We start from the raw sequence: 20,335 nt of genomic DNA on the forward strand, positions 1-20,335 counted from the left end.
TCCCTATATGGGGCGACGGAAATAAGGTGGTCTTCACTCATAAAAAATATAAATCCGGCACTGCAAGGGACGGAACATCATGGTGAAAAGAGGGTGTTCTGGTTACCTCTACCTACCCTCCTCGTTTTATGGGTCCACTTATATAAAAATACTTTTTCAGAATAAAATAATTACTAAAAATATTCGAGTTAAAAGTAGCGAAGTATGTATTGACTTCAAATGCATTCAGCATTTTCTTAATTTAAGAAAAAAAACTTAGTAGAATGTTGGATATAACAAGTCTTACTTATAAAAAAATCGCAAAGCTATGCTTAAAACACAAATTTACTCGATCAGCTGTTAGTCAAAACCCGCCATCTTGCCTCTTAAGTTTAAACTAGGAACCGGTGATGTTTTGACAGCTATTTAAGCAATTCTTAACCACCTCTTAACGCCAAAACAAGTTTATAAGTAAGACTGCTATTTACATCAACATGCTACTCGTTAAATATAAGACGACAAAAACAGAAGTCCTGCCTCAAACTCGGGGTCTTTACGTGTGTCACGGGATTATAACCTTATATACTACATAATAAGGTTATTTTTTCCGTGACACGCGTAATGTCATGTAGCTGTCAGGTTTGCCGGCAAGCCAAGAGAGGACCCACGAGAGAAGAGAGCGAAAAAAAGATTTGATAATAAATAAAAATCTAATGCGGGACTGTTCCACCACTTGCTGGTAACTTTTATAAGTACACGGCTATGTGACTCCACTGGGCCTGATGGTAAGTGAAGTGGTCCAATAGAACGTCGACTGACGAGAGATGATTACCTCTCAGTCGACACAATTATGTTGGAACCGGGTATACACAGGCTGATCCCGGAACGCGACACACGTGGGCCACTATTTTTCTTATTTCTTTGAATGACGAGACGAGCTTGCCGTTCGCCTGATTGTGAGCGATATGACCGATAAACAGTTGAAACACTAACACCTTGAATTACGAAATATTGTTTGGTGTTCCACTGCGCTCGCCTGAGACATGAGATGTTAAGTCTTATGTCCAGTAGTTACACTGGCCACAATGTTCAAACTGGAACACAACAGTGACTACACACTGCGGCAGAAATATACATTCAAATTCAAAGTTTACTGCATTCCACAATCATTTTATACAATAGATGTTACATTTTAATACAAGTGACATAATCGTGGACCCTGTCGGGCACGGCAAAGTTTCAAGTGAGGTTACAATGGTACCCAGGCTCTCACATATGAGAGACCTACCAGTACCTTGTATACGGTGGTCGCTATCCGGGCGGATATATATCCTACCACCAACAAAGTAACTCTAAATGGTCCCAGCACTGGATTTACATTTAATGCTGGCGCCACACAGACAAATATTTGAACAAAGAATTTGTCAAACATTTGAACACAGTTACAGACACTTAACAAATTTCAATTTTTATGGCTTTTACTTTTAGGTTTCCGTATTGTTTCTTCAACCAACTCAATAACTGAACACTTTGATGTGTGGTCGAAAAACCGATACCGAATGGCAAATACGCAAACATTTAAACAAACAAATATGCACATACCCGTGCCACACATGAGTTCAAACAAGTTCAAATATTTTTGCTATTATAACACCACAACCGTACGAGTAATAACTAAATGATTTTCAGACGGTGTAGACAAGAACCATGCCAGCTACACGGACCAGCAAATCGAGGATGTTCTGGAACTTGCGCTAACACACACGGACATAAACAAAGATGGTTATATCGACTATACAGAATACAGATTAAGTAACTACATGGCTAAGGTAGCGAAGAATCAGAGTTGAATTTGATAATGAAACGAACAGTTTATAAAACAAAACAATTAGCCATTGACGTATATTCTATAGACACGAACGTCCATATCTGTTTAAAATCTGAACTAAAATGGCAACCAACGTCACTGTTATAACCTATTTATTCACTTGAACAACTACTTATTTGACTAATATTTTTTATTCAAATCCAGGTTTACACTAAGACTCGAGTTCTTATATCATGAGCGCCACTCCGTACACAACCAAAAGCTGTCTATATTGACCACACTAAAGTCAGTTTGAATGGATTGCAGTTCAATTCAGTTGAACACAGTGAATGTTCGGAACGCCTAATCTAGTACGTAGTACATATATATCGATGATAAAAGCCATAAGAAATGCTGAATCGTCGGTAAAGTAAAAGTCTAAGGGGGAAAGTTGGTTATATTCTGTTTGTCCGAATTAAAACCTATAATTATTTCAAATTATTATCAAACAAAATTTGAAATTGTTTTTACATAAAGAGTGCTAAGATTATATAGAGCGGACATTGGAATTATTGCCATACAAAACTATTGCGCTCATGCGATGGTTCAATCTACTGTGACATAGCAAAACATCAATGTAAAAGACTTTATATTTTTCTATATTGAGATCTGCACGTATTTAAAAATATTAACATACTTTCTGTATATATTTTTGTATTAATATACAGGGTGTCCCAGAAAATAGTATCAAGCGTGGGTCCAGAGATAGAGCACCCCTTGGGGTATCTGAATCACCCCCATGTAGGTTCCTAGATTTTTCATAGTTTACGAGCTATGAATATTTTTCTGAATTTTAAGAATTTTCGATTTGAACAATTACTTAAATGTTTTTTTTTTAAAGTAGGAGACTTATACAAGATTCTTTTGTTGCAACAAAATTTTCATTAGTTGTACTTTTTTGCTAAAAATAATCAGCTTCGTAACTATGAAAATGTTGGTATAAAGTGAAAAACTTATATTCTCTGAATTATGTCCGCTCTATATAACTAATCTTAGAACTTTTTGATTAATTGTAAAAAATTATTGCGGTGTTGGTTTTTTAATAAAATAATTTTTAGTCCAATGTGTTTTTTTTTTATTTTCTATATTGAATAAGATATATAATATTCGTAAAATACCGTAAGCATTAAAACCCTTCCCTTAGCAAATGACCTTGAGCATTCGTTTCATACATTTAACCGCACGAGTTAAGGCGGGAATATGTAAATTTGAGAATATTTTAATTAAAAATCAATTTTATGTGTTTTTTTTAAATTGTATTACCAAAATATTCCTTATTATATGGCCTAGTTAATATTGCTGGCATACTAATGGATAGTTTATTGTTGTGTCGCAGTCAATCATGAGCTCTGAGAGGAGGGTGTAGTAAGCTAAGATGTTTTTATTACATAGATACGTTGTCCGAGCTCAATACTGGCAAGACGAAAGTAAGGTAAGTGCCCGACATTCACTTAGTCAATCTCCAACCACTGTCGCGGCTAGTCGGCTTACTAACTTTTGTATTTTTATAAATAAAATGCCTTTCTGTTTTTAGACGATGTACAAATTATACTCTAACTGTGAATGAAAAACAAAACGGTTCATTTCATAAGTTAGTTATAAGTATACACTATTAAACTTATTTTTTAACTAATAAATGCATTTTATTAAGTAGATTCCCTTGCGGCCCCTGTCCAGAACTAAAAAAGTCACTGAATAAATCTGCTCTGTCATTCATTTATCTCCTATATCCCCTAAAAGGGCAAATGGCATCAGTGACTCCATCCCGCGCGGTGTAGTTGCCTGCTTGATTTCGTTCCGTCTTCCCAACATTTTTAGCTTCGTCAATCACAGTGCATCGCCGGGTTTGTTCAGGTAGGAGTTTCCTTGAAAACCTCTGTGATTAGTTGTTTTTTTATTGCTTTGAATGACGAGACGAGCTTCCCGTTCGCCTGGTGGTAAGCGATACGACCGATAAACAGTAGAAACATCAACACCTTGAATTACGTATTGTTTGGTATTCCACTGCGCTCGCCATCCTGAGACATGAAATGTTAAGTCTTATTATGTCCAGTAGTTACACTGATGTCCTTCAAACCGGAACACGACAGTGACTTCACACTGTTGCTTGGCGGCAGAAGGAGATATTGCGGTGGTACCTACCCAGGCGGACTCTTACATATGAGAGACCTACCACCAGTAATTGCTGAAAAACAGCGTTGTGTTGTGGTTTGCACCACATCACAGCATTATACTGAGTGGTCAGCTACCGGTCACAGCCGCAACCAGCCATTTTTGATTATTATTTTTTCTAATTTCTAATAAATCGTTTTCCTTTCTTCTTTCTTTTTATTTTTCTAATTACGTGCATCCTAATCGAAGAAAAACTTTGTTAGCCGTATTATAATTCAATGAGACGTTTTTGACTCTTATTCCTTCAATTATAATGCCCGTAATAGGGTATTTTACTTATTTTTTTATAACTTTTATAAAATATGTATGTCGTATAAATTCTAAAAGTGAAGAAATCATTGAAATCTGATGAAAAACGCACAAGTTATAAACCATTGAAATTAGATATAAGTGAGTGTCGAAAAACAGAAAAGAAACGAAAAACTTGCGTGTGACGTCAGCGAGCATTACAACGTGCGAAAGAAAGAGACGGAGAGATATACTCCAGGTCCACTCCTATACCTAGTAATACTTGAAATTATAATTACTGCATCATTTTTTATCGAATTTTAATGCTGTTTTCACAGAAAGATTTCTTTTTGATACTAACTGCTGTTACATATTAAAATATGCATAAAATCAAACATAGTCAAATACCTTATTGTAAAACGAATATGTCGTGGTAGAAGGAATAGGGGGTGACTATACTTCTATGAATCCCAAATATTTGACAAATATTCGAATTTATATGTTACAGATGACGGTAAGCCGGCTACAACCACGCTGTACAAGGATGACGATTTGATCGAAATCGTCGAAGGCGCTTTGAAACAAGCAGATAAAAACAACGACGGATTTATTGAATACAGTGAATTCAGGGCTGTTTCCGCGTAATGCGTTTGATTAACCCCCTATGTTCTTTTATATTATGGATGCCAATGGTTATTTATCTGTGATTCTAATAAAAAAAAGACGACTAAAAATTCAGATAATAAAATATACTCCATTTTGAAAAAATATCTCTCCGTATTTCAATAAACTACATGATAGTCAAATATACTGCATTTGGAAAAAAAACTGTCCATATTGCAATAAAGAACATCCCTAAATGACAATGTTTTGTCTGTGGTCTATTATGTCATCTGTAAATAAGGAATTGTCTATGTTTTATAATATGAAAACTTGGCTTTGGCCTTATTTAAATAACATTAACAAGGAAATAATATGAAGACTTGGCTTAGGCCTTATTGTACTGAATTTCATTGAAAGCACTATTAATGACGAGGCTGTATGGGCTAGAACCCTTTGCCTTCCCAATAATACAGGGAAAATCAAAATAAAAAAAAAATGTATGTTTCTGTTTCCCGCGCTTTTGTACAACCGATCTGTCAAAACGATGTTTTGATCTTGAGACATTTTTTGTATTAAATGTGTTTACAAAAAATACATGCCTTTATTATTAACATAGTGACTGGCGAACAAGCAACTCCCGTCAGTCGATTTTGTTTACGAAGGAGGCGCTATGTGATTATTACTGTGAACATAATGTCACTTTCAATAACTACTACATAGAAACTGCAACACAATTATTGTTTTATGTCGTTATGAATACAGATTTAATTAATGTTAAACGCTTATCAAGCGAAAGGTAAAGAGCAGCGATAGTCTAGTTGGTTGTGGAACGGACTACCGAGACGAATGTCTGCAGTTTCAAAACCCAAACACACCTCTGACTTTTACAAAACTATGAGTGTATTCTTTGTGAATCACTCGCTTTAACGGTGAAGGAGAACATCGTAAGGATACCTGCATACCTAAGTTTTCTATAGTAATTCTGAGGGTGTGTGAAGTCTGCTCGCATTACAGCGTGGTGGACTAAGACCTAATCCCTCTCAGTAGTAGAGGTCCGCGCAGCAGTGAGACAGTATATAATACAGGGCTGATATTACTATTATATTATAAACGCTTATCTGTTTTACGGATACTACGACAGTTTATATATGTGCGTGAGTTGATCTTATGCTTTAGCAGAAAGGAAAGATCATACAAGTCGCCTAATGCTATATTAGCTTTTGCTCGCAACTCCGCTCGCGTGAATATGTTTTCAGGATAAAGGTTCCGCTTTATATTTTTCCCGGGTGAAAATAGCCTATAGCAATCAGGAGTAATGTTGAATAAAGATAAATTTAAAGGTTGGATAATGTCTTCGTAAACGTATTTTATATATATAGTATATTTAGAGATGTCTTCATAAACATATATTGTTTCTTTTGATATCCGCCGAGTAGCGTTGTTGTCTTCCGTGTGTCAAAATATGTATTGAACAATTCGTTTAGTGTAACAACTAATAAATGTATATTCAAGAAATCTTACTCAATTTTATTCAAATATAGTCATAACCCAACAAGTAATGTAGCTGTCTATTAGCGAAAAAATCGATTGAGTAGTTCCTAAGTTTAACGCATTCAAACAAACTCTATAGCTTCATAAGTATATATAGATTGTCTAAGGGATTCGTTAGTCGATACTCTCAGATTTGGCGTCAGTCGATTTAGTCACTCTATTTGGACCCCATTCGCAATGAAAATAATAAATTTTATATATATTTTTTTAAACAGCATCTATGTATAGTAAGTTTAATCTTTTTAGATTGTTTTAAGTACTTACAAAAATAATAATTAATAAATTTATTTACGGATTTTTTTATTTACTTTCCAAAATATTAAATGATCTCCTTCTAGCGGAATTTCGGCCACGGCGGCCGGAGATCAGCCATGCAAATATACAGTTTTACTTATAAACTTGTTTTAGCGTTAAGAGGTGGTTAAGAATTGTTTAAATAGCTGTCAAAAACATCACCGGTTCCTAGTTTAAACTTAAAGAGGCAAGATGGCGGGTTTTGACTTACAGCTGATCGAGTAAATTTGTGTTTTAACTCAGCATAGCTTTGCGATTTTTTATAAGTAAGACTGATAGTGCACAACCTGTGCGCAATACTTACAATATTTACAAAACTATAACAAAAAAATATTCTTTACATATTATGCATTTAATAAAATTTATTTCACCATTCACAGATGCACCTATCTTGTTTATCTCTGCACCACCTTAAAGTCGACTGGTAGAAAATGCCTTTGGCATTAAGTCCGCCTGTATACTTCTCTGTATATGAAGTGCTAATAAATAAATAAAAAGACATACGAAAATTATAAGCATTTTATTTCATCACAATCCAATAATTATAAAGCAATTATTTTACAGCTCTTCAAAATGCTTCACGTATAAAAACCGTATTACTAAAACACACAACCTACGTTCCTACAGTCTTTTTAAATTAAAAACTGCAATATTAAATACAAATTGTTGGGATGATTGTAAAACGAGCGGGAATGACATAAGCCGTTAAGAATACTATCATATTTTTTTTTAAATCTAGGGCTGCCAACACGTCTTCGAGGAAATATAGTAATTTTCAAAATAAGCTACAAAAAATATATCAAACTTCATAAATTTATAGTATTTTATGAATGGTAGACTAAGGCCTAATCCCTCTCAGTAGTAGAGGAGGCCCGTGCTCAGCAGTGGGCAAGTATATAATACAGGGCTGATATTATTATTTTATGGAAAAAGCAAAAAAATAGATAAATATATTTGTTACGGATTTATTTCTTTAAAAGTTCGGATACACGCTGTCCCATCACTCAAAAGAAATTGTGAAGGAGCGTTCATATATTTTCAAAATGAAGGATTTGTTTGTTAGCTATAGGTGTTGAAAATATAGTAATTTTTGCGTCCTATAAGTATATTTCTCCAATAGTATAGTAGGCAGACCCAAAATTTACTACAATACTATATATTATAGTAAGGTTGGCAACCCTATTTATATCCGACACTGTTGTGACCAACATTACATATAGTGCCGCATATAAAGTAAAAAAGTTGTATTAATTGCATAAAAGTTTATAAATATTTCCAAACAATATAGACTGATACATTTTTAAAATCTATTTACTCTCTCGTATCAATAAAACTACAGTTTTACGTGTAAAATAGACGACCGAACATAATCGTAAATTGTACGTAAGTAAGGCTAAAATCGTCGAATGAAAATAGTTCACCGTCAAAAATCGGTCGTTTGCATTCCACGTAGCTTTATGACCAGCATATGGCGCCTTTAATATTAACTTATTTAAAAACAAATCCATTTTAAACACAATAAATAACGTATATTTTAAATATCACAAACATGTGTACAACGCCATCTAGCGACTAAGGTCACAATCAAGAAATCACTATCGCTATGTACCTTTATCAAAACTGGTAATTAAACTGTCATCTGTCAATATATCAAACTTTATTCTGATTAGTCCATTTTTACAGTTTATTTTGTAACCCAAGCACGAATAAGAATTACTATTAACTCAAAGGACATGTCCGCTTTTTATATGAACTCTGGTTATTTATTTCGAACAATTTAGAACCAACCTCAAATGTATTGGATAATAAAGTAGCGAAAATGTGGAGCTTGGAATCGTTAAAAGAATAATTTCAACACTTAAATTTATAACAAAAATAATGTTAGCGTTCCAATGCTATAGCTTTTGTATTATGAAAGCGTTCATTTTAAGTTTAATTATTAAGTAAAATAAAATTACAAATATCTCAAAAACTGAATAAATTATTCATTGCAATAAGCTCGTTTTTAAAAACTCTGTCCAAATATATGTATATAAATTATCGTTAAATTTTTTTGTCGAATATAAAACTGTTTTTGGAATATCCTTTCCATACGAAAAATTCCTTCGAAATAATAATATATACTACAACGTGAGCATTCGTACTTGGGTTGCAGATTTTCACTAACCAAAAACACCGATTAGTTTAGTCATGAACTGTGAGCAACTAAAACAAACCCATAAGAGTTGTCATAACAAACATCGCTACGGCAAAACAATGACGTAGGGCCATTAATAACACAATCTCAACAATCTCAACTTTGAGTGAAATCTCAAGTAGACGTCTATATAAAGAACTATTTCGATGGTTGAAATGCTAATTGACTTAAGCGACATCTTCTTTCGGAAAAATGTAACTAGTTTATCTTATCTGTGCCAGCTCCGCATCTATGGAGGAGCAAGTAAGGGCCCGAGCCTCGGGCGGCAAATTCAAACTTGGCAGACGAATACAAGACTCATCATTAACGCAACTTCGACTACTGAGACACCCAGTCCATTACACATAAATTATTTCCCGCGGGACGCGAAATGATGATGACAAAAGTAAAAATATAGGTGGTCGGGGGCGGCATTAACCAGATTTTGCCCCGCCTTCAAAAAATTCAAGATCCGGGACTGATCTCTGCTGACCGCTTCTGTAATTACGTGTGCTTGGTTCTACAGCCTATACTAATGTCAAATATGTTATCCCAATTGCTCTTTGTCGTTTCATGTTTGTGTCTTTTCTTAGTTCACTCCGGTCGAAAGTTACTTTAATAAACTTATGTCAAGGTTTTAATTACCCTTTCGACATTGGCAAAATCATAGATGAAACGGTGGAGCCATTTTTAAAAGAAGAACTAGTTTAAAAAAAACATAGAAAAAAGAGCTGATTTTAAATATGTTTGAAACTTAGTGTCGTAAAAATGTCGCCTAAGTCAATTAGCTTTTCAACCAATGATAAATGAAGCTTAAGCTGTCATTTGAGTGCATCCTCTCAGCTGAGTCACCGCTGTTACATAAAAAAAACTCAACTGACAAAATACGTTACATATTTTGACTTAAGATATTCACATATTTTATGCGTCAGTTAATATGTGTTTAATACAGCGGCTATCTTAAGATGCTGAAAAATTAATTGGACAGCGTCTCAACACCGCACTTGAGAGCGCAACAGAGGGTCAATCCCGCACTTGAGAGCGCATCGAAGTTGAACCTATCGATTCGGCCTACTGTCAATAAATCTGATTAATTAAAACAAGTAAATCACCAATCTAAAGGATTTTGTAACGCGTTACGAAAACTGACGCTGTTTTCGCTGTAAAACTGAGCGAACCACGAACGGAATGATCTTATTGCTTTGTCAGATCTCACGTACGCCGGCGCGCTGACGAACCGTTTGCTGTTCCATATCTTGACGTCGCGTTCGAACTGAAACAAAGAGATCTATGATTATACAGGGTCATTTTGACATCGCGTTACTAAAGGAATCCACATACTTATCTACTTGGAAATAACACTACAATAAGTTACTTGAGCCGTAGATGTAAAATAAAAAAGTGTAAGTTTCGAACAAAATAAATATTAATAAAAAGTAATTTTAATTTTATGCGCCCTAAAGCCACTACTACTCTAAGAGAATTCGTCGCAGTAACATCACAATTTCAGTCAGAAATACAGCATACGCCATATTCGCGTTAAACTCCAAAATGATCAAAAAATCAGAAAACTAAAACCAGGATTTTTGGTGAAAATATTCGTTATTAATGGATGATTTCGGCACAATGTCAGCAAAGGTGAAGACTATGTGGTTTCATTTAACAAACACAATGTCAAAATGACCCTGTACATAGATGGTGCATATAGTTTCTTACCATAACTCCTTCATATTTGACGAAGAAGGAAGCGATCGGCGCGTTGTAGACTGGAGAGTACATTCGGTGCACAACCTTCTGCAGCAGCGGGCCAAGCGGCGTCACCGACTGCATTACGTATATCTGACCCACGGCTGTGTCGACTAGCAACTTTACTTGTCCCGGCCCGTTCTGTAAAAGGGAAAGAAAAAACGAAACAAATTAGAGTAGCGATAGTCTAGTTGGTTGTGGATCGAATTGCTGAGACAACTGATGCACGGGGCGACATTTGTTGTGGCCCAACGCACACAGTGCAGTGCTAAGATGTTTTTATTACATAGATACGTTGTCCGAGCTCAATACTGGCAAGACGAAAGTAAGGTAATTGCCCGACATTCACTTAGTCAAGCTCCAACCACTGTCGCCGCTAGTCGGCTTACTAACTTTTGCATTTTTATAAATAAAATGCCTTCCTGTGTTGTTAGACGATGTACACATTATACTCCAACTGTGAATGAAAAAAACACTATTTTACAATACACTATTTAACTTATTTTTTTAACTAATAAATACATTTTATTCGACCGTCATGGCGACGCGGCGGTCGACGCTCGGACTCATTCGAGCACACTCGGGCACACTCGGGCCGTATCAATGCGAGCCGCTAGCGCTGTGACTATAGTAAATACTGCGCTGTTTTTATGTGCAATTTTGTTAGTGTATGACGCGTCTATTTGTAAAACGTCATTGGTGCAGTGTGTATACCTCTTGGGTGCACAACACATTGAGGCCTATGAGGGACTCGAGAACATTTCCTCTCCTTTTCACTCCGCCCATCCTAATACTTCCTCTTCCTTCCCCTTCACTTCCCTCCTTATTTCTCCTCTTCCTCTCTTCCTCTAAGGCCCCGCAGTGGCTAACGGAGAGAACCAGTATACCATTCGCAGGTTTTCCTGGATGTTAACTACGGGGTCTGTACTTATAAAAAAAAACTGCCGAGACGAATGTTAGCAGGGACAACTACCTCTGATTTTATAAATGTGTGTATTCTTTGTGAATCACTAGCTTTAACGGTGAAGGGAAACATCGTGAGGAAACCTGCATACCTGAAGTTCTCTATAGGAATTTCGAGGGTGTGTGAAGTCTGTCAGCACTACAGCGTGGTGGACTAAGGCTTGATCCCTCAGTAGAGGAGGCTCAGCAGTGGGACAGTATAAAACAGGGCTGATATTATTTATATAATTATTTCACTCACCTGAATAACTTTAACCTCAGTATGCGCTAGATCGAATTTGAGCACTTTGTAGTCGTGCACAAGGTTCATTACTGCGGTGTGATCTTCGCCTTTTAACCATTCTGCCCTCCACACGTGCCTACCTAGAAAACAAACCTACAGTGTATTCTTATTGCTTTGAATGACGAGAGCTTGCCGTTCGCCTGTTGGTAAGCGATACGACCATAAACAGTAGAAACACTAACACCTTGAATTACAAAGTGTTTGGTATTCCACTGCGCTCGCCATCCTGAGACATATGTTAAGTATTATGTCTAGTAGTTACACTGGCTACAATGTTCAAACTGGAACACAACATGACTACACACTGCTGTAGATATAGACATTGCGGTGGTACCTACCCAGGCGGACTCACACATGAGAGACCCGCCACCAGTATGCACTATCAAAGTTAAGATAATATATAGTAAAAATATGATTTATAAACATTACCACGTGATTTTAATTATATTGTAGAGTGATTAATCCCGTCCCGTTCATTCATCAAAGATCCCATTTATAAAATATGCCGCCATTTAATCCGCTTATACGACTTATAAAAGAATCCAACACTAATATAGTAATTATTATGGCTTTAAATTGGAAAGCCACGGCCTATACATAAATTAAACTCTAGTGTAGCAATTTTCATGGCTTCTAATTTATAATCTAAGCTTGAAGAATTATGTCATTATTTTCAATAACTTACCAATAAGGTTATATAACATGGGGAATTTCTCTCCCAAACTGGAGACTAAAGATGGCGAGTGAACAGCATTTAAATGAGCCACGTCGGCGCCATTTTCAGGTATTTCCTAAAACAAATACAATTTTAGTATGGCATGTGTATTGATAGAAGTGTTCATATAAGCCTATTCCTTCGGGCTTACTTTTCGTCTATACATATTAGTACCAATCAGTCTTACTTATAAACTTGTTTTAGCGTTAAGAGTTCATTAAGAAATGCTTAAAACACAATGTAAAAGTTACAACTTTTTTGTACATAGTGTTACTACACTGTGTACAAAATTGTATTGCACACCGGTACCTATCCTGGTAGAATGTATTGAAACATTTTGTATATTTTAAAACCACCTGTATTAAGTACCTACATTCAGCAATAAATAATTTGTATTTGTATTTAAGTAGCTGTCAAAAACATCACCGGTTCCTAGTTTAAACTTAAGAGGCAAGATGGCGGCTTGACTTACAGCTGATCGAGTTTTGTGTTTTAACTAAGCATAGCTTTGTGAAATTTTTATAAGACTGTATGTGTTCCGTCGGGTTCTCTTTCGGAGGATTTCACCCTTCGTCATTGATGACTAAGGGCGTTAAATGTAAACATATAAACAGAAACAGACGGATTTGGATAATATTTGGCACATCGAAAGGCCATATCTTAAAGTAACACGTAGGCTTTTTATCCCGATAATTTGCAACGGAGCAAAACACAACACAATTTGATCATATTTATAATAAGGTAGAATCATATCTGAAATTTGTTTGAGCAAAAGTGGGGGCGTGGTGGGGATATCGCGCTGTCTTTTTTTCACTCACGCAGCGTTATGTCCGGTGGCACTGAGTGACGTCACAATACACTATTACTGTAATTTGACAGCTTCCCTTTCCACCAAATTTCAAAGCATTATAACTTATTTATTATTGCGTAGATTTTGATTTTTTCCGATAGATTTTAGATCAAATTAATTTTTGATAAATTTAAAAATATGTCAACTACCCTATTAACTTCCATTACTCATTACTAGATGGCGCTGTACCTGAATATGTGCGCTGACTATAAACTCGTTTCTGCCACGGTAGCCGAAAGTCTTCATTTGCGGTGAATCACTCATACTCCACAGTGGTTCACGACCTTCAGCATCATACCAGATCCAGACAGCACCATCCGCCTCCACTGTCGTCCAGGTTTTGATGGATACGCCTTTTGGTGCTGTTGGTTAATAAACGGAAAGTTGGTTAAATGCAACATTAATTCTTAATGGATAACGCGAGTTATGAACGGGAATATGAAAAAAAAAGAATAATTTCTTAAAAAAATGTTAGAGTAGTAAAATATTTCTTATTAAATTGTCTATCTAATGGTGTCGGTTGCATATGATGTGATTAAAAATTTTAATGTAATTTTCATTATAGAATTAACAATAATATCAACGGAATAAATAATTTTAAACAATAAAAGTGAAGATACCATTACATATATATTATATGTATATAATAAAATTACTTTTTGATGTATTAATTTTAGGATAGACAGCTTTTAAAAATACTATTAGCGCGCCGTTTCGCTGGGGAAGCGTCTCAGATGTAAAATATCTGTAGCTATACATATAAGCGACTTAATTGGAGGAATTAATATTATATAATTGTAATTAAACGTTCTCATGTACCTTGACTTATCATAAGTGCAACTATGTTCGCCTACGTGATGATTAAAGCATTTTATTTTATTTATTTAACTAGCGACCCGCCCCGTCTTCGCACGGGTGCAATGCTGACTATTTAATGGATGTTATTATTATACATATAAACCTTCCTCTTGAATCACTCTATCTATTCAAAAAAACCGCATCAAAATCCGTTGCGTAGTTTTAAAGATTTAAGCACACATAGGGACAGAGAAAGCGACTTTGTTTTATACTATGTGGTGATAGATCACATTGATAGTAAATTTTAATATTTACCATGTTCAACGCCCGGCACGCTCACACAAGCACCATCTGCATTAAACTTCCACTTATGAAACGGGCACTCGATGCACGAGCCGCAAACTGTTCCACCGATGGCGAGGTTGGCCCCCAAATGCGGGCAATACGCGTCGACGCAGCGAGCGACGCCATCTTCCCCTCGGTACACGCAAAGATTTTGACCTGAAAGATTTTGAACAAATCCTACTAATATTATAAAACTTTGTGATGTTTGTTCCTCTTTTACGAAAAAACTGCTGAACGGATTTAGATGAAACTTTACAATAATATTGGTTATATATCAGAATAACACATAGACTACAATTTATAATGATTTTGTGTAATTTGGTCATAATATAACGATGTATATCAAGTAAGTCGAAAAAAAAAATATCCGGGAAAACTCCTTCATGCGGGCGAAGCCGCGAGCAAAAGCAAATAGTTTATATAGACTTTCGTGTCTAAAATATATGTCAATGTGTATAAGTGTGTGTAATACACAGCACTCTTCGTTCCTTCTCATAGTCCGGTGAGACGACATGACCGGAGAGAGATCAGCAGGAGATATTATAGTGCACGAGTGTGTGCAATACACAAGCACTCTGTTCCTTCTCATAGTCCGGTGAGACGACATGACCGGAGAGAGATCAGCAGGAGATATTATAGTGCACGAGTGTGTGCAATACACAAGCACTCTCTGTTCCTTCTCATAGTCCGGTGAGACGACATGACCGGAGAGAGATCAGCAGGGGATATTATAGTGCACGAGTGTGTGCAATACACAAGCACTCTGTTCCTTCTCATAGTCCGGTGAGACGACATGACCGGAGAGAGATCAGCAGGAGATATTATAGTGCACGAGTGTGTGCAATACACAAGCACTCTGTTCCTTCTCATAGTCCGGTGAGACGACATGACCGGAGAGAGATCAGCAGGAGATATTATAGTGCACGAGTGTGTGCAATACACAAGCACTCTCTGTTCCTTCTCATAGTCCGGTGAGACGACATGACCGGAGAGAGATCAGCAGGAGATATTATAGTGCACGAGTGTGTGCAATACACAAGCACTCTCTGTTCCTTCTCATAGTCCGGTGAGACGACATGACCGGAGAGAGATCAGCAGGAGATATTATAGTGCACGAGTGTGTGCAATACACAAGCACTCTCTGTTCCTTCTCATAGTCCGGTGAGACGACATGACCGGAGAGAGATCAGCAGGAGATATTATAGTGCACGAGTGTGCAATACACAGCACTCTCTGTTCCTTCTCATAGTCCGGTGAGACGACATGACCGGAGAGAGATCAGCAGGAGATATTATAGTGCACGAGTGTGTGCAATACACAAGCACTCTCTGTTCCTTCTCATAGTCCGGTGAGACGACATGACCGGAGAGAGATCAGGCGGAAGACCAACGGCTTTACGTACTTTCGAAGGCTCAGGGTACCACAGCCAACTTTGTGACTCCGAGCTGCGACTGAGTAATTTTTAAGGCGGAAAAATCCAGTCAAAATTATTTTGACCCGACTCGTGATTCGAACCCAGGACCTCAGCGCGGTAGTCGTACTCGTACTGTATATTACAACTATGCCACCGAGGCAGTCATTACATCACTACATCACTACATCTAAGCTTACTATACAGGGTCATTTTGACATTGCGTTACTAAATGAAACCTCATACTTATGGGCAATTCTCCGAAAAACAAGGTTTTGGCATCATTAATCTGGCTCATTTTTTTTTAAATATTTGAATGATTTGCTTAGTTCATATTAAAAACATAATTTAAAGAAATATAATAACGGTAAAGGCCCTTAAATTGATCAATTAGACGAAGAAATATAGCTCATTGAAAATTTAAATTATCAGATAAATGAGATCAAGACAGGTGAATGAGAATGGTAGCATATTTAAATTTGTAAAACCATGAAAAAAATTACAATGTCATACTTTTGTCCTTTATAATCAAAAGATTACAATAAGTTATCAATAATTATAAATATTATAATTATTAATAACTTGGTTTAAAGTTTAAAATAAACATCAAATGAAAACTTGCAAATAGTAATCAGTTTCTTTAACAGACACTTTCTCTATGTTCTATAAAATAACTAAATAAATCAATAAGTTTATCATAATCATAAATTAATCATAAACATAATCAATTGAGCTTAATTTTTTTTTTATTAACATATAATGAGGCAAGTTTTTTTTTGAGCATTATATTAGATGTACTATATTATATTTCTAAGACTGACTCACGCTAATTTCCTAAACATGTTTAAGAAAATTAGGTCCTCTTAAATGTTATCATCACAATCACATAAGAAGAAGAGAAGAAGAACGATTTCACTTCGGGGCTATTAGATAACTTTTTGGTAGAAATATAAAAAACATATTATTGAAATAATCATTATTAAGGTAGCAACTTTAAAAAATAAAATAAAATAAAATAAATTGATAAATTGAAATTGAAATTGAACCAATTAAAAAATGTTCAAAGCATGATTATCAAAGACGTCTCGCCATAAGCCAATATTCGAAATTTTTCATCAAAATTCAAATGTTTCATCATTATAATTTGGCAAATCCAAGTCCTCTGTCATAGCATTTTCTTTTCCAATTTTTTTTTTGGCTTAGCATCTTTTTCTAATTTTCTATTTTTTTAGTGTATTATCTGTGAACGTGATATTAGCAGGCTAAACTTCAATGTCAGTCAATATTTAACAACAGATTTTATTTGATTCTGGAGGTACAGACGCATCATAACCGTTTTCTTAATGAATATTCGGGCAATCTAGTTATCGTAATAAGCTAAGTTCCTTTGTAGATTCAGCTGATGGTACCACATACACACTAATATTATGAGGGGGGAGGATATAAAAACCTGGACGATTATCATGAGGACATAAAATAGCTTCGTCTAAGCAAGAATTCCCGCAACGGCTCAACTTGTTAATAGACGCTGCGCTAAATTCGGACAAGATGAATCTTATCTACTTTTAATTAACGAGTGATCCAAGTTTAGGAATGAATATATGTCTCGTCAGATATAATTAAATGTGATGGCAATAAAATATTATCCTTATTCTCTTGGAAGCGTTCAACATCAGACCCACATGTACTTTCAAGAGGAGTATTAGAAGCTAGCAATTGAGCCGTTTTCTTCTGTTCCCTTTTTCCTTGAATAGTAAGCCTTGGAATTTTATCTCTATCTTTTTCTTTGAATTCTCTGTTTTCTTGGTGACATTTTTGAAATACTGAGTTGCTTTTTATCAGCATTATGTCTAAGATATTTAAGTCAGTCTTTCTCTTGCTTTTATTTCCATAAATTTTCGATAGTCTTAATCTAATTATATCTTGTTTTTCTGCTAACCGTTTCATGTTATATAAAATGATAATATTTCAATTTTTATAAAGTAAAAAACCTAATCCTGTTTAAAATTCTAATTTACCTGGCCCCTGTCTAATTCATCTGACGTAAATTCGCCAGAGAAATCCAGAATAATTAGACCCAGCTAAATGTGATTTAAGCACTAAAATGCATCTCCCGTCTAATTTTATCAGAATTAACAAGTAACAAATACATTAAAGAATTTTAAAACTGCTTCGATTCTCGGTGGTATTTTATAGAGAGTATTGTGTTAATATAAATTAAATAAAATACGATCATAAAAATTAGAAAACGTACGTTACAAAAGCCAGAATCGTTGATATTATCGTATATAATTTACTATTTACGTTACATAGGAACATTCTTACTTCACTCAAGCACGGCGGCGTCTATCACCAAAGATATGCCGAAACATTTCGGCCGATATGTCTTCACAGTTATTGCAGGTACTTGGCGAAAGCATGAGCCATAGAAATTATGCAAATACGTCTGGACATTTTTAAAACTACTGTAAATACGATTGGTTTTTACTAATTAATCCACTATAAATGGTAAATCACGGGCGCATAGTTTAAGTATCGATTCAGCTACTTTGAATTAATTAAAGTATTGTATATTTTTTATTATAAAATATTAAAATCGTAAGTTGGACGTGTGGACGCGCCATATGAATGAGATTTTGCATGTTTAATTTTTTTACTGGAATATTATAATATTATATAAAAAAATATGAATAGGCCTTAGTAGAAAACTAGTATAAGTACAATATGAAATATAGATATAATTAAAAATGACCAAAAAACATACATTATCTGACAAAAAACCTGTTTTTTTGTAGTTCAGAGAATTGCCCTTATCTACTTGGAAATAATACTTCACAATAAGTTACTTTAGCCGTGGATGTAAAATAAAAAAGTGTAAGTTTCAAACAATATAAATGTTAATTGGAGTAATTTTAATTTTACGCGCCCTAAAGCCACTACTGCTCTAAGAGAATTCGTCACACTTTCAGTCGGAAATACACTCACGCACAAGCCATATATGCATTAAACTAGAAAATTATCAAAATAATATAAATCTAAATCTAGAATTTTTGGGGAAAACTATTCGTTATTAATGGATGATTTTTGACATGATGTCAGCAAAGGTGAAGACGAGTATGTGGTTTCATTTAGTAACCCATTGTCTAATAACCCTGTATGCATACAATCTTACACTCACCATCAACATATTAAAAAAATAAACTGGTAGCTGATGAAGTAAGTACTGCATTAATAGAGACATTCAACGCTGGAAACCTGGTCTATCCATATTTGAGGTTTCGTCCTCATGGTCTCTTCCCTTCCAACTTTCCCTTGAGCAGCTTTTCCAGAATTAATAATGTGCGGATTGGTAGACTTCACGCACCCTTAAAATTCCTGTACAGAATTTCTCGGTTACGCAAGTTTCCCCACAATGTTTTCCTTCACCGTTAAAGCAAGCGATAATTTACAAAGAAAACACACATAGCTTTAGAAAAGTTAAAGGTGTGTGCCCTTGGGATTTGAACCTGCGGACATTCGTCTCGACAGACCGTTCCACAACCAACTAGGCTGTCGCCGGTAGCCGGTTTCCAGAATTATTACCCTTATAAAACTTACCAAGAGCATCAACAGAGATAACGTCTCCGATCTTAAGGTCCCGGCTCTCGGCCACCGCGAACCACCCGTTGGGGTATGGTGGTGGTATTTTGGACCCCATCCGCCTCGCCAGCTGTGCGCGGGCGATACGCCTGTCTCTGTCAGGGCCTTCGGGTATGTGATCAAAGCCGGTCTCCGTTAATTCCTAAAACAAAATAAGATATCGACGGTTGAAAGGTTAATTGACTTAATAATAATAATAATAATATCAGCCCTGTATTATATACTTGCCCACTGCTGAGCACGGGCCTCCTCTATTACTGAGCGGGAATTAGGCCTTAGTCCACCACGCTGGCCTAGTGCGGATTGGTGGACTTCACATACCCTCGAAAATTCCTATAGAGAATTTCTCAGGTATGCAGGTTTCCTCACGATGTTTTCCTTCACCGTTAAAGCAAGCGGTAATTCACAAAGAATACATACATGATTTTAGAAAAGTCAGAGGTGTGTGCCCTTGGGATTTGAACCTGCGGACATTCGTCTTCGCAGTCCGTTCCACACCCAACTAGGCTATCGCCGCTTATTGACTTATGCGTCATTTTTTACGACACTCAGTTTCATATATATTTAAAATCGGTACTTTTTTCTATCTTTCTTTAAACTAGTTAAATTTTTTCAAAATTATGTCGCTTAAGTCTTAGCCTTTCAACCGTCCGTATACTGTCCCACAGCTGGTCACGAGACTACTACTGAGAGGGATTAGGCTTTAGACACCCTC

The 20,335-nt window shown here is 35.8% G+C and overlaps 2 protein-coding genes across 4 annotated transcripts in view; one reads left to right on the plus strand and one right to left on the minus strand.

The window, feature by feature from the left end:
- LOC115454174 (glutenin, low molecular weight subunit) overlaps window positions 1-5,441 on the plus strand; it is a 29,026-nt gene extending 23,585 nt beyond the window's left edge. The window contains exon 10 of one of the 2 annotated variants that reach the window (XM_037439512.1): window positions 4,755-5,441. In XM_037439512.1, the coding sequence (XP_037295409.1) occupies window positions 4,755-4,891 (137 nt within the window). In that variant the 3' untranslated portion in view covers window positions 4,892-5,441. Of the gene's footprint in view, window positions 1-1,668; window positions 1,914-4,754 lie in introns of those variants that run through there. The other variant, XM_037439316.1, reaches the window with a different exon arrangement.
- A 2,159-nt stretch (window positions 5,442-7,600) lies between these two features.
- The window catches only part of LOC115451343 (cholesterol 7-desaturase), a 49,332-nt gene continuing 36,597 nt past the window's right edge, over window positions 7,601-20,335 (minus strand). For both annotated transcript variants that reach the window (XM_037447689.1, XM_030179633.2), the window contains exons 3-9: window positions 19,579-19,762; window positions 14,541-14,726; window positions 13,617-13,789; window positions 12,548-12,653; window positions 11,821-11,942; window positions 10,587-10,757; window positions 7,601-10,143 (exon numbers count right to left, since the gene is read on the minus strand). In XM_037447689.1, coding sequence (XP_037303586.1) covers window positions 9,979-10,143; window positions 10,587-10,757; window positions 11,821-11,942; window positions 12,548-12,653; window positions 13,617-13,789; window positions 14,541-14,726; window positions 19,579-19,762 — 1,107 coding nt within the window. In that variant the 3' untranslated portion in view covers window positions 7,601-9,978. The remainder of the gene's footprint in view (window positions 10,144-10,586; window positions 10,758-11,820; window positions 11,943-12,547; window positions 12,654-13,616; window positions 13,790-14,540; window positions 14,727-19,578; window positions 19,763-20,335) is intronic.

This window comes from Manduca sexta, chromosome 1 (assembly GCF_014839805.1).
Source record: "Manduca sexta isolate Smith_Timp_Sample1 chromosome 1, JHU_Msex_v1.0, whole genome shotgun sequence".
NCBI classification, from domain to species: Eukaryota; Metazoa; Arthropoda; class Insecta; order Lepidoptera; family Sphingidae; genus Manduca; species Manduca sexta.